The 15512-nt window shown below is 38.4% G+C and overlaps 1 protein-coding gene across 3 annotated transcripts in view; it reads right to left on the bottom strand.

Annotated features, from left to right (window-relative positions):
• LOC135707225 (protein expanded-like) overlaps window positions 1-15512 on the bottom strand; it is a 170783-nt gene that overhangs the window by 7628 nt on the left and 147643 nt on the right. For all 3 annotated transcript variants that reach the window (XM_065228990.1, XM_065228989.1, XM_065228991.1), the window contains exon 3: window positions 10497-10642. In XM_065228990.1, coding sequence (XP_065085062.1) covers window positions 10497-10642 — 146 coding nt within the window. The remainder of the gene's footprint in view (window positions 1-10496; window positions 10643-15512) is intronic.

A 15512-nucleotide genomic window follows, 5' to 3' on the forward strand; every position in this document is an offset into this window, starting at 1 on the left:
GATCTTCTCTGAAGCACTTTTAAGATCTTCAAAATTCGCTGAACCCTCTCCAAGCTTGATATATTTTCATTAGCTCCCTGATCCTCTCAGGAGTTTCCTGAGAAGTTCTCTGAGAAGTTCAGAGAACTTTATAGAAATTTAATTTTCTCCAGAGAATTTTTGCTAATTTTAGAAAATCATTCTGAATTTCAAAGGAGATCAATGGATTTCATAGATATTCGGTAAAATTTAAAGAAATACTAGGGAATATCAATATGACTCAGTTAGTGCCTCAGACATGTGTGAAAAACTTAATAGATCTTTTGTAACTTCAAGAAGATGCTTCGGAGACGCTTCAGTGAACCTCTTGAAAGCTACGGGTAAGTTCAGAGAAGGTCAAAGGAACTACAGAACAGTTTAGGTTTCCTCAGGAAAGTTAAGATAATTTTTTAAAAAAATATTAGGGGAATATTGATAATGCTTTGGAATCCTTTACTAATATTGGGGAACCTCAGCGAAAGATGTAGAAATTTCCGAAAATTTAAGGATACTCAGAATAGAACATTAAAAAAAACATCAGAAAAGCTTTGAAAACAAGGTCGGGAAACCTCGATTTTGAAGAAGTTCAAGAAAGGCTCCAAATCAAAACTTAGATTGTAGATTGGACATCTTAATGGGTCCGAAACCTAAAAGCCAGGTAAACTAGAGTAAACGGCGTCTAATGTGAAATATATACCGGGTTCACGGGTCTCGTCCATACTGGACCAGTTTTCAAAGGGTCTAAGATTCAAAATATTAATAGCAGTAAGTATTAATCAGAACGGTGCATTGCTCAATACATAATTTTTAACTACAAAATCATAGCAAGGGGGCACGCTTCGCCTTGCCCTTTTCATAGCCGCCAGTGTCCCGCACATAGAGAGCTGGCGAGTGTGCAACACGTCTCTCGAAACCGATCGGAATGCATACTAATTAAACGATTGCATTGGGAAGGTTAGTGCACTAGAGGGGTGTTCGTGGGAGGGGGTAAGACGCGCCTGCGAAACTTGTTCTGACAGTCATTATCTGCGACGACGACGATGACGACGTTAGATGTGAAACGCACCACTGATATTCGTATCAAATGTCGTTGAAGTGCGTATTTTCATGAACATTCCGTGATTGCGCCCCAAGAGTAGACTTAAATTATTAATAGTCAACTACTCCGGGTGGAAATTGTAGATCCACATTTTCCAATTTTCGGTTTCCGACCTACTGCTTGCTGTAGTCCGGGGCTTGACCAGGGAGATGCGAGAACACGCGAAGCGGAATGAAAAAATCAATGTCCAAAAGTAAAATTGATGATGACAAATACAAATCGATTATGTAAATTGGGTTTTGTTTGGCTTCCCCACCGCCACCGCCGCCATCAGCTGCCATCCTGTCATCCAGCAGGTCCAGAAAACCATTTTTGGATACTGCTGCGACAGTTTTCTTCCTCCGTTTGAGACTACTTTAACCAGCCTTTCCAGCGAGAGACTTGAACGACGTTCGTCCAAGCAGTTTTCGGTCGTCGCGAAAACTGGTCGAGACAAAATTGGATGATAGCGATTAAAATTTTAACGAGTTTGTTTTTCGTCTTCTGACCCTTGGTGGGATGCTTGGCTTTTTTTTTCCTCTGTCGATCGCTTGGGTCGGGGTAAGGGTCATTGCAATGGGCGAGAGTTCATACTGTTCGATGTTGTCAAGCAGAGGAGGGAACGGCATGCATCCACGTGGAGCCCCAGCAGAAAAAGAAAAGAATAGTTAGGCCTTGGATATCGAGAAGAGAAAAATGTGAAAAGCTTCTTTTGAGGTGACGAAGCGAACGGGTATGTGTCTTTGAGTGTTTGTATGTGTGCCCGAGAGACCCCGCGGGGAGGGAGAGTTCAAGGCTTATGGGCGAGTCCGGTTTTGCTGCTCCGGTACACCCCCCGTCTCGGTGCGTGGCCCACTGTCCGGAGCGAAAGTCAGCTTCAATGATGGGGAGAGACACACTTGGCCAAGCAGGGCAGGATTGTAGGTATGTGTAGATGCGAGTTGATCGATCATGATGACGACGGTGGTGGTGGTGGTGGTGGGACACATTGCGCGACTCTCGCGCGCGTATATATCGAATAAAACTTGTTTCTTTGGGTCCCCCTCACGACCGAACGCGTTCCACTGCTTGCGGGAATAAGAGATGGGTGGATGAGAAAACGAAAAGAAAAAAATTTGAATATTCCAAATTTTTGTTCTTGTTTTATTTTCTTTTCTGCGCGCGAGTTGTTCGCATTTGCACTCTCGCGTTGATCGGGATATATCTAGTCCTGACCGTTGATCTGGACCGGTGTATTGGACGGATTAGAAGATGCGGGACGGATAAGTGGGTGACTGACAGATGTTGTTTCCTTTTTATGTTTGTTACTAGGATATAATAGTTTCGATCTTTGAGTTATTGAAAACTGAATTTTAAATTATGATTATTAGATTAACGGATTAACAAAAGGATTTTTTTAGAATATGATTATGCGAGCTAAGAGTGAAGGGTTATTCAAGACACTATGGTCCAGAACGACGACTAGCAGGTAACACTGGTGAAGTGGTTCAGGCTCCGTCAAAATTCAGCATGTCTCATCGAAGCACGCACTTTCAAAGTCAGCTTTGTTCTAACAAATCTACCAAGTCCAACAGTCTATTCCAAAAATCTCACCAAACCTACTTTTCAACACCTTCTGAATTTTGAACGTAATAACCAGTTAAAACTGACAGAACGTAATAACCAGTTGAAACACTCAAACTTTGAGTAAATGTCAAGATCCAGAACTTAGACAACATTTCAGATCCTGGATTCAGAAAAAAATCTCAGCTGTGGAGAATTTTCATGGATTTAAATGATTTAGACGAAGAACATTATCCTAGATAATGAACATGGACATTTTTTTCACAACCCCAAACATTGAACAATTACAAGATCCAAGAGAATTTTCAAGATCTAAGATTTGGAAGATTGTAAGATGCGGGAACTGGGAAACATTTTCGAGGACTTGGAGTCACAGAAACCTTCAAAACCCTAGACATGGGATTCCATCGACCGTTACGTCTTGTATTCACGGTTCGTCGATGTGTGGCAGTTTTCCCTAATTGTGTTAATCAGCGTATGCTGAAATCATTATTTTTTTAATACGAGAATTGGGACTGGGACGCAGGGGTTGAAACAGTTGACGTTTTTTACTACACTCGCTTCGTTGTCGTGCGCGACAGTCTATTTTTATTTCAACACTCATGCTCTACCGTCGCCTCTCTCACACAACACTAGCGGTAGAATAAAATTCGAGCTAAAAGAAAATTATCAAAATAGCTATCATATGACATGTGTGATTTCGTTGTAATTCCTCAATTTGGTGTAAATCAAACCATTTCTGATCAGAAATATTATTTCTAGGACATCATTGCTTGCTATTTTCAGAATTCACACAAGCACACCATCAGCAGCTCTTATTATGAGAAAAACTAAAATACATACATTCGTGACGGTCTTCGGCGACAGTGTCGTATGACAGAGCCTGTCATATGACATTTTAGTTTGGTACTGTACTATGATAGCTTGTTTTGCAAGTGTCGGAGGCAAAGGCAGTCAATTATCACAGAAAATGTGTCGACTACAGTGACCGTTTACAAGACTGCTGGGACGTAAGGGAAATTGCTTGTTTTAACGGCTTTCTCAGTCTTCTAAAACTCTAACGACTAGGATGTAATCTGCCCGACGTTTCGGCCATGGGTTGTGATCTTTTTCAAGGACAATATTTTCCCTTGAAAAGGCCACAACTCATGGTCGAAACGTCGGGTAGATTACATCGCAGTCGCAGACTAACAAAGCCGTTAAACCAAGCAATTATTTTGAAGACATTTGATTTTTTGTTTTCATAGACATTTGAAGAAATTTATTATTTTGTGCAGACTTTTGAAGACATGCGAAGTAATTTAAAAATTAAAGTATATTTTAGTGTAAAAAATTGATTTTTGTTTTTTCAAGTCAATGTTTTTACTTCACAAAATGGTAATTTTGAAAAAAGTGTATAAAAGTTTCAAATATACGGGGGAAAATATCAAATGAAGTGAAACAACTAAAAAAGAAAAAGAAATCCGAATTTGAAAAAAAATCTCATGGTCTTTGTATTCTGAAAAAAAAAAAAAACTACAAGGGACAGCCCAATGGGGTTGCATGAACAGTTGACGTAGGACTACGCTCACATATGTTAACTATTTTGAACGAACGTTATTTAAAATTCCCGATATTATTATGACAACAATGAATTTCTTCCAAAGTGTAATAATTGGTCAGTATCCATTTTCCGTTTAATACTAATAAGATTCTTTTTCAGTTCATGTGTAATTATTCTTGTGTTAGAAAATATTCCAAACTAACTCTTTCTTTGAAAATTGTGGTGGCCCTGAAAAGGGTCGTTTTGATGGCTTGTGGCTATATATGCATTTCGATCAACATCAGAAGTCTCTTCTTTTTTACATATTCTGCACAAAGTATGCTGTGCAGAATACGTAAAAAGGGAGGGACTTTGGATGTATTTTTTGTGCAGAATATGTAAAAAGGGAGGGACTTTGAATGTTAATCTAAATGCATATATAGAGGTACCAGACAAGTTTTGCACTGTACTGTCCTATGTGAACAATTAACGGAGTGAACAATTGCGTAGTTTCAAACAACAGCATTGACATATGATGGAAAATGAATGCAGAAGCTTGACAATATGGTTAATTATCAAAATCAACTCTTAGGTGGTAAAATTAATATTGGCACCCCGAAAAAGACGGTTTTGTGTGAATTTTGTTCAGGCGGGTTTTGCTTCTATGAGTTAATGAAAATTAACTCTTTAAGAGGAACTATTTGTGTCGCCCTGGTTTGATACGCATCGTCTTATTTCGAGTGGCAATTAAATTACCCGGCTGTTCACCGATGAACAACAAGCACTATATCATGACGCCACTTATCACAGGTTCGTATTCTTCTGGACGCGGCAGGTTTGATGCACATTACCGGGTTGTTCGATTTCGTGGATGGAGAATTCTGAGACTACCACGGATACGGTGAGCTAGTTTGAGCTTGGGTGAGCTTCGACATGACGATAACGTGCTTGATGACGGTGGCCCACAATGTTTTCTCACGATGAGCAACTGTACCCAAACAGTGACAGTGTGGCTTCATCACTGCTACTCTGTATAGAGCGTAAGCTGCTTGTGGAGCCTTTCGAACACGTCTGAAGTTCGAAAAGAAATGCGGCAACGGCTTGATTCGTTTGGGACCAACTATGTGATGTCTTTGTTAGGAAATACACCTTATGGTATAAGCAATGTATGGGAAATTTTGATGCTACAAATTTTATTTAAATTTCTTAGTTGTTTAACTATTTGCGCTATTTGTACTATATGCTACAAAATTTCTGGAGTAAGCCCCCGTCGAATGGCATATTGCATGACATATTTCACACTAATGCTTTGGAGATATATGCGTTCAAAACCTGACCCTTTCGTTACATACTCGCAAAGTGTACCCCCATATAGAAAACAAAGACGTAGTCCTACGTAAAAAAAAAAACAAAATTAAGACCACGTTTCCTAATTATTGCACAGTTAAAAACATCGCAAATTAATGTCTTTAAGTTTCAAAGTTTTTTTTGTCTCCAAGATTTATAATGTTTGTGAAATCTTGTTTCTCAGACATTTCGATTGAATAATTATCGAGGAATCACTTCGTTATGCGCTACCTCGAAGCTATTTGATTTAGTCATTATGGAGCCTCTGCTTTCGTATTGTAGGCAGTATCTAAGTGCTGATCGACACGGCTTCACTTCCGGTCGTTCCACCACCTTCGTATATCACGGAAAGCATTGCTGAACGGGCACAAACAGACGTCATATATACGGATTTGTCATCAGCCTTCGATAAGCTAAACCACGTCATTGCGATTGCCAAACTACAAAGACTTGGGGTTAGTGGAAACTTCCTGCGATGGTTTCACTCGTATCTTACTGATCGTCAGCTGTTGATTGCAGTCGGTGATTTCTGGTCTGACATTTACCAATCCCCCTCAGGAATACCTCAAGAATCCTCGGCTCTGTAAAGTTAATTCGGTTGAGCACCACAAAGCATCGATCTTTCGGTTTTGCTGAAAGCCAAATATTTTCATTTCATCATGATTAAAACATAGTTTTTAATATAATTTTCTGGAAAAAAAAACTGATTTTCTTAGATATTTGATACAATTTCCCGATGTTTAAAAAAAAATTGCTGAAAGCCAAATATTTTCATTTCATCATGATAAAACATAGTTTTTAATTTAATTTTCTGGAAAAAAAAACTGATTTTCTTAGATATTTGATACAATTTCCCGATATTTAAAAAAAAAAAAAAAATTATTTTTTATTTTTTTTTAAACATCGGGAAATTGTATCAAATATCTAAGAAAATCAGTTTTTTTTCCAGAAAATTAAATTAAAAACTATGTTTTAATCATGATGAAATGAAAATATTTGGCTTTCAGCAAAACCGAAAGATCGATGCTTTGTGATGCTCAACCGAATTAACTTTACAGAGCCGAGGATTCTTGTTTACTATACAATACATTTTAAAGTTATAGTCAAAAGGTACAACACAATAAACAATTTATCTTCCGCTATCCAATAAGCCTCCTTCACCAGAACGGGAGCCGCTTCCAGTTGTTTCATTGTATGGCAGATTCGCCAACGGGGGTCAGAGCGTTTCCATTGCAGCAATGGACGCAAAACGTGGACAGCACTCACACACTCATCACTAAACGGTTCCTTTCTAAAGTCGACGACACATCGACTGAAAGAACTGCTGATGAAGAACAATGAGGAGGACCACACAATGGTAGCTGCCGAGTAAACAGACGATCGCGTAACACACATTGAAAGTGGTCTGCTTCTATCGACAGCCGAGTGTCACTTTCTTCAAAGTTAGTTTGCAGCCTTTGCCAACTGGTGCAATTTTAACCGAATGACGGTTAACCCGGCAAAATGTTCAGTAATCACATTTTCTCGGAAGAAAGAACCGATTTCGTTTAATTACGAACTTCAAGGTAGAATAATCGAACATGTGATGCATGTTAAAGATCCGGGAGTAATTCCGGATTCTCAACTAACGTACAAGCAGCATATCGCATATGTTGTCGACAAGGCGTCAAGAACATTGGGCTTTATCTTCAGGATAGCTCAGAATTTTTCCAACATCTACTGTCTCAAATCATTGTATTATTGCCTGGTACGTTCCATTCTGGAACGCTGGAACCAACGGTTCAGCGATATATGACTTCAAACTGCCACGACGGATGCTACGCCGGCGTTTGCTTCGTTTTTCTCTGGGACTCCAAACCGTGAATGACTATATATTTTATTATGTTGACCTTACTTTTATATTACACTTTTAAACCATCATTGGGGCCACATTGAGCCTATTGATGTTAACAAACAATAATAATATTAATAATAATAACGAGTCTTGATGACATGAGGTATTAAAATCACTTCTTATTACGATAATTCACAAAGTTTTCGAAGTCTTGAAATCTTGAAAAAAAATTCTCAAATCTGGATCTTATCTTGATTTTATTTCTGTTTCTAGGATATTGATAATTTGGTTCGGTACTCATCTCTAGTCTCAGTACTTTCTCTGGTATTCAATTAATATTTCTAGAACTTGACTACAAACTCTTTGGATTCCTTTTAGAATTCTTGCGTCCAGATTGTTAAGTGGACCATGCTTTAATATATTCTGCTTCATACGGTTGAAGAGTTGAACGTCTTCCTCCATAAAATGCAAGCACATCCTCTGTAGCAATTCTCATCCTAGTTGACAAGTATGATTGGGTGTCCTTAATAAAATGAAGTGGAGCACGAGAAAAATTCTGTATCAAAGGAATTCCAGAAGCGATTGGAATGGCATCCCAGAATAGATCCAGCTATATTGCGAGGAAGCAACTCGGTTGAAATTATAAATATATATATTGAACTTCTTCTAAATGCTACCTGTGAATCTTATTAAATTGTAGGCTTAATTCAGTCTTCATATTACTTTCAGTAGAAATTGCAATCCAAGTAGCATTTAAAAAAATTAATTATCTTAGAAAATCCCCAAAACCTTCATCATGTTTTTCCTCTGTTCGGGACCTACGCCACTGTGACCAGTAATTTTATCTATTGTAGTATATCCCGTGTGCTCAGTTTAGTACATGTCGTATTACTCCATCACTATTGAGAAATGATAAAGTATTCGATTTTTTTACAGTTGTCATTCTCATATTTATCGCAAAGATCCGACTCTAATTGAAAGGTCCCGCTTTTTATACCCTTCCGAGTGTTGAAACACCCTCCAAAGACACGCCCCTTTGTCAGTCAGAATTGGATTCCTTAGCAACAAAATTAAGGAATGACACCGATAATGACCATGCATCAGAACCCTAGTCTCAACCACTTCAAACTAGCGAACAACGAATAGGAGATTAGCAATCACATAGATGAAGACTAACTAACTCATTTTTTCCTGGTTTCAAGATCATCCTCGGTGGACAAAGCCGAGTCTTGTCACTATCAACAAGGAATAAAAAGTAACAAGGAATAAGATGTGTTCCTTGGATTACTGAAAAATCCTGTTCCCCTAGTTTGAAGTAGTCAGGACTAGGAATCGGTGGTAGATCTACCCACGGAGGTTATCTACCCACGTTACGGGGCAATCCTCATCATAGAAAATCACCAAAATCCTAATGTGATCCTAAAAATTCGTCTGAGGTAGCAAATACATCAGACAGGACTCATACTGAAATGGTCCAAAGTGATCGCAAAACGCCCTTCATTGGAAATCACAGCGAACCGCAAGCAGGAGATAGGACACATCGTCGTGCTGCTGCTGTTGCTGTTGGTCCATTACTGGGGCTTCAATGACGACGAAAACGATGACGATGACGATGGTGATGAAGCGCGCGAGGACTGGGCCCCGGCCGCGCGCTCTTGAATGCTGTTGAACAGGAAATCTGCCTCGGGACATGAAGGCGACTCAGACACCGAAGCAAGAAGCGGGGCAGATATGTACGAGTGCTTAGGGGATGGTGGTGCGGGAATGCCAGGCAGAGCCAGGCATTCCGGCTGTGTGGAGCACAACACAAGAGGGGCGAAACTCCTTCCTCCAGCGAGCAGCGAAAGATCAAGCAAAGGAAGATTATACGATCGAATGCATGAAACGAGTGCGGGGGAACAGACAGGGCGAAGGAATCGGCGGAGAAAAACGAAGCATGAATAAAAACGAGGAATTTCATTTCACGAGAGCAGCGCAGGATCCCGAAAGACATAAGACGCGTGTTTAGTAATTCAGGTAGCTGTTGGGCCTGTTGTTGTTGTTTTTCCGTCGTCTTGGTCTTGGACGTCGTCGTCGTCGTCGTCGTTTCGTTCGCTTATAATTTGTGTACCCATTTCTTCTTCCCCGCGGAGAGGGTCCTCCGGTGGTTAAGCCCGCGAACGAGCTTGCTCGAGGACGACGTGAGCACTGGAGGAGGAGTGGGATGGTTTGTGGTGTTTGGTTGGATCGAAGCGTAGAAAAAAAGCGATCTTTGGCTGGCTGGCTGCTTGACTGGCGATGGCTTATCTGCCACATGTACATATTTATGACAAGATGGAGATTTTGTGCATCTCACCCCAAAACAGATTGTGCGGAGTTGTGCGGGTGAAAGAGTTCGTCGTGCGCGTTTCATCAGCTCGGCTAAATGGCAGGGGGGAAATAAATTGCCCAGCAGAAAGGGACTTAGTGGAGGGGAGGTAGGGGGTTGGAAGTGAAACGTCGACAAAAAATGTGCACATAAACTGCGGCTGCCGCTATAAATCACCGGATCAGCATTTTAAATTGCACTCACGGGGTATTGTGCAGGGATGCTGTTGCAAAGCAGCCGGGTGCGTGGGGGGAGGTTTTTGATCTCGAAGGAATGTCGGTTCGGGAAGGAGGATTCAATTTCCAAAAATGATGAAATTAATTGATAGATTTCGTTGATTGATGGGGGTTCTCAATTGAGCACCAGTCAAAGGTAAATTTTCAAAACGGCACAAACTAATGATTGATTGAATTTAATTTGATTGGAAAATGCTTTTCAGACACGGAAATCTGAACCGATTTAATCGTTTGCCCTCGATTGACTCAAAAGACTTCAACGACGCCAAGCAACGAACCCGTCCGACTTACATAAGCTACCGATTTTGTGCTCGTTGTTGTTGTCCTACCCAACGAAATCACTTTCCAAATGCCCTGAAAATTAGCCCCGGTCATTTGACCCCTTTGTGTGCGAGAGTGTTTTTATTTACAGCGACAAAATTGCGTAGATCTTTCGACAAACTCGCAGTAGCAGCAGCAACGTCAGTTAATAGACCTCTGATGGGTGAAAAATTGGCGACGTGGCACCTACCAGTTACGTTGAAAAAAAAATGAAGGAAAAACTATCTTACCTATCAGCACGGCTAGGCCGAACAGTTCGGTGTCCAGCATGCCCTGTTTGGAGAAGTGATGGCATGTTTGTGCGTATACTTCGCGGACGCGACTTTTTGCTTCGACTAGGAAGTAGAGTGTGCGTGGCTGTGGTGTTCCTAATAATCTGTGGAATGCGCAGCGATGGTTGTTGGTTCGTGGTCGTCGTCGTCGTCGATGGCATGTTGAGATATAGTGGTGATTGTGGCAGCAACAGCAGCATCAACAGGAGGGCAGAAAATAAACCAGAGAAAAAAAAAACAACGAATTAGTTCAGTTTTCGGGGGTTGTGATTTATGAGTGTGGTACAACCAAAGGAGGTCAGAGAGATTAATCATTCGGGTGGTGTGTGCGCGTGTGTTTGGCTCATTTAATTGGAAGGAAGGAGTGGAATGTTGAATATGTTTCGATGATAAATGCGGGATGCTGGCTGTTTATCAAAGCGAACAGAATGTTTGGGAAATTTGATATGACGCTCTAGTGTTGCGTCGGAGGAGACGATTCGTGATTCGATTTTATCGTGCTAGGAAGGGATAGGATTAGACAGCAAAGAATTATGTCAATGTATGGGTTATCTAAGTTAAGATAAGCTTTTTTTTTATTCGTAATGTAGGATGCACGAGCATTACATTCTTAAATAAGGCATATTTATTCCCTCAAGCTACACCTACGATGACAGCACTATAACGGTGGTTTGGAGGCCTTGTGCCAATCACCAACTGCCCACGAAAATTATAACTACTTCAGAGACTAACGAGCCTACATAGACATTGGAATCAATCCTTAAGCCTACAGCGTGGTGTGAGCTTAGAACAATTGATTTACGATTATCGTGACTATAGGTGTTTGTGGATTACACCAGTTTTATGAAAATGCTGCTTAGTTGCGAGTTATGATGTCCTTGAGAGACCTAGGTACCAAGGTATCGTTTTTTAAATATTTTCTTGCTGAAAGCATTTTTAAATGTTTATGGAAAATTTATCAGAATATTAAATTATGTAGAGATTATCTAAATTTCACGTGGATCTCCACGTTCTAGTTTAAGCGGTTTTTATTAACTTCAGCATTATTTGTTTATAATGGAAATTAATTTTTTTTTCAACCAAATTGATTGACAACATTGAATAACAACAACAGAGAACAACGAATTAGTAATTTCCATTTAAGATCAGCTGATAGCCCATATTTGTATGCCAAAATGCTGAATTTGAAGAAATATTATAAGACTCTGGGCTTTAAAAAATGTTCGAGACTGACTAGATAAAATATTCAAGATCTAGGATTTTGATTTCTTTTAAGATTATTTTAAAGAACCAAGGAGCAGTTCCACACCAAAAGACGAAATGATTTGACTCGACCTTCTTTGATTTGCATGAAACTTTGTTTGTTTGTTTGTTGTTGTTTGGTTCGGTTTGGTTGTTTGTTTGTGAATAATTGTTTGTTGCAGGCAATCATCCAGATGTATGCAGGGTACCAACAAAAGATGAAAAAAATCACCAAAAGTTGTTGTTCTACGATTTTTGTCCATCTTCTAGTGTCCATTTTTCAAAAGTTTGCATTTTTCATGAGCTTTTTATAAAAAAAATATAAAAATTGCACAAGAAAATTTTGATATACAGTCATTCTATAGCAAAACTATATAGTAGTTCTCAGAATTTCGTAAAAATGGGTAGTTTTGTTCCTTATCGCAAAATATTAGATCAGTAATTTTTATTATTTCATTAGGGTGACCATTTCCATGTTAAAGTGGCCCAATTAAAAAAAAAACTTTTGAATCACTGGACCGATTTGAAACACTGAAAGATCAAAATTTGAAATGAAAGGTAATTAAAAATATTAAAAAAAAAAGAAAAACTGTTTTTAAGAAACTTATTTTGTATTGATAAACATTGATTGTATTTGTTTTCATTATGGTTTTCATGGTTTGTTGACAGAGGGCGCAATAGTCATTCCTGAAAAAAATAAATCGATTTTTTGGACCACCCTAACATGGAAATAGTCATGACAAATAAAAAAAATACGGGTCCAATATTTTGCGATAAGGAGCTACCAATTATTACGAAATTCTGAGAACCACTATATCGTTTTGCTTTGGAATGGCTGTATATATAAGTTTTAATTATTCCTTGCTCAAAATTTTCTTCATATATTTTCCCTACAACTTTGTGTCAGACATCATTTCGATCTGAAGTGCCACTATTTATTGAACAATTGTCAAAGACGCCATTTTGGGAACAAAATCATAAGATTCAAAATTTCTAAATTTTAGCACAAATGTGAATGATTCCCCATAACAAACATTTATGCAAAGTTTCATGCAAATCGGAGAAGGTTAAGTAAAAAAAAATGTTTTTGCTATTTGGCCTCAAACTACTCCATGGACATTTTCCATGCTTCTGGAATTTGAGGATGTACAAATTGTTATCTCATGATACATTTTCCAGATTACAAAAACTGATAATTTTGCAAGACCTCGAACCAAGTTAAATCAATGTAATTATGGGACATGAGGAAAACGTTTTAGAGAAAAAAAAATAAGAACACGAATTTAAAACACTTTTCTTTATCCTGGCACACACCTAATTCTGGTAACATAAATGGTAAAATAGGTAGGACCATGTTCATCGAAATGTAAATATTATTGACGATTATTATAACTAGATGAAATGCAAATTTATATGATATTTAACTGGATCAACTGGATCTAATTTTGCATGTCAACATCTTTGAGTCTCCTTTCTCTTATTCTTCACCTATACATCTACGCTTCTATGTTAAGAATAAGCTTAGCTTTCATTTATTTTCGGCAGACTTCAATCGACTCGCAATTTTTTGAGGATGTTATACTTCTGATTATTTGATTATTATATTACATACATATAAACAATTTGGGATGAAGAGGAACCATTAGGGCACCCAATTTAAGCAAATTGCATGGGGAGAGTGAAGATGTCAACTACCTGTTCCTAACAATTTGTGGATAAAGGGTGAGTTCTTCTACCCATTCATTGGGGCATCTTCCTGTTGGATGGCTCGTTCTCTGATCAAGTTGTTGGAAGGAAATTCTTAACTGTTCCAAGGAATTGAAAAGGCGAATTGCTTATCAATCCATCCATTCGTTATTAGCCCTTCAAACAGCGATTTGCTGATGACAATCAGAGGTTATTGACCTTGATCAAGTTCAACTGTGAGGAGAGCCTACAGCTATCGGACTAGTTTCTGTACTACAATGAGCGGTAGACCACTATCATCTAGAATGACAGTACTCCCGGTCCTACAATTACGTAAAATTAATTCACTCGATTTCAAGATTGACAAAAAAATCTCAATTAACAGTTTGAAAAGTTTGTATTATGTTTGGGTCACGTGCATTTCTTAACCTTTTTTTTTTACTTTGGACGATCTGTTATGCAACATTTTCCAATATCCCCCCTCCCCATATGTAACATTAAGTTACACAAACTCGACTCCCCTCTCCTCCTTCATGCGTTACGTAATTTGTGTACGAAGCCTTTGCAACTTGTCCAAGATGATTGTAGGCCAAAAGGTCCAAGGATACAAGATAGAATGGACAAAAGGTCGACGAAAAAAAGGGTCGAACGGTAAAAAGGTCGAATGGACGAATCATCGAATGAAATTTGAATGGAAGAAGAGTTGAATGAACAAAACTCCGAATAAAATTTAAAGGTCACATGGATAAAAGGTCGAAATGAACAAAAGGTCGAAATGGACGAAAGATCGAAAAGGAAAAAAAGGTTGAAATAGACAAATCGTCGAATGAACAAAAGGTCAAACTAAATTTAGAGGCACACAAGTATAAATTGGACAAAACATCGAATGGACCATTCGTCGAATGGAATATAAATGGAAGAAGATTTGAATGAACAAAACTTCGAATTAAATTTAAGAGCACAAGGACAACAGGTCAAATGGTCAAAAGGTCGAAATGGACAAAAGGTTGAAATCAACGAAAGGTCTGAATGGTCAAATGTCGATGTGGACATAACGTTGAACGGACAAAAGGTCGAATGAAATTTAAAGGCACACAAGTTTGAATGAAATTAAATGGGAGATAAGTTGAATGAACAAAACTTCGAATTCGAATGGACCAATGGGAGATGAGTTGAATGAACAAAACTTTGAATTCAATGTAAAGGTCACATGGACAAAAATTGGATGGTTCAAAAGGTCTAAATGGACAAAAGGTCGAAATGGAAAAAAAGGTCAAAATAGACTCAATTATCAAAAGGATGAAATGGACAAAATGCCGAATGGACAAAAGGTCAAATTAAATTTAAAGGCACACAAGTTTGAATTGGACAAAAGGTCGAATGGACGAACCGTCGAATAAAATTTAAATGGAAGAAGAGTTGAATGACAAAACCTGGAATTAAATTTAAATGTCACATGGACATGGAGGTCAGATAGGTCAAAAGTTGAGTCACTTTTAGTGCATCAACAAATCAAACGAATAAAAGGTCGGAAGTGCAATATGCTGAATAAAGCAATTAAATTAATCTTAGGCTATAAGTAATCGAACTGAAATGCTCGAAAGGTATTTCTCACTCTTGGAGTTGAGTACTTCTTTATATCATGAGCAGTTTTTTTTCAGGATATTAAACACCATTTTTTTTCACTCACTACGCTATAAAAAAAAATTTTTCTCAATCACCCATTACATGGCAAAACAAAAGTGATTCTCAGAATTTCGTCAAAAATGGTAGTTTTGTTCCTTATCGCAAAACATTAGACCCGTATATTTTTTTATTTTGTCATCAGGGTGACCATTTCCATGTTAGGGTGGTCCAAAAAATGTTTATTTGTTAAAAAATGACTTTTTTTTTTCCAAAAATAATAACTTTTGAATCACTGGGCCGATTTCAATGACCAGATGAAAGGTAATTAAAAATACTTTTCAGGAAAAATATATGATAATAAAAAATCGGGAATTTGTTTTGAAAAACATTGATTGTATTTTGTAGACAGAGGGCGCAATA

Source organism: Ochlerotatus camptorhynchus, unplaced genomic scaffold (genome assembly GCF_037179485.1).
Source record: "Ochlerotatus camptorhynchus isolate MF236.1 unplaced genomic scaffold, CSIRO-AGI_Acam_v1.1 ptg000305l, whole genome shotgun sequence".
NCBI classification, from domain to species: Eukaryota; Metazoa; Arthropoda; class Insecta; order Diptera; family Culicidae; genus Ochlerotatus; species Ochlerotatus camptorhynchus.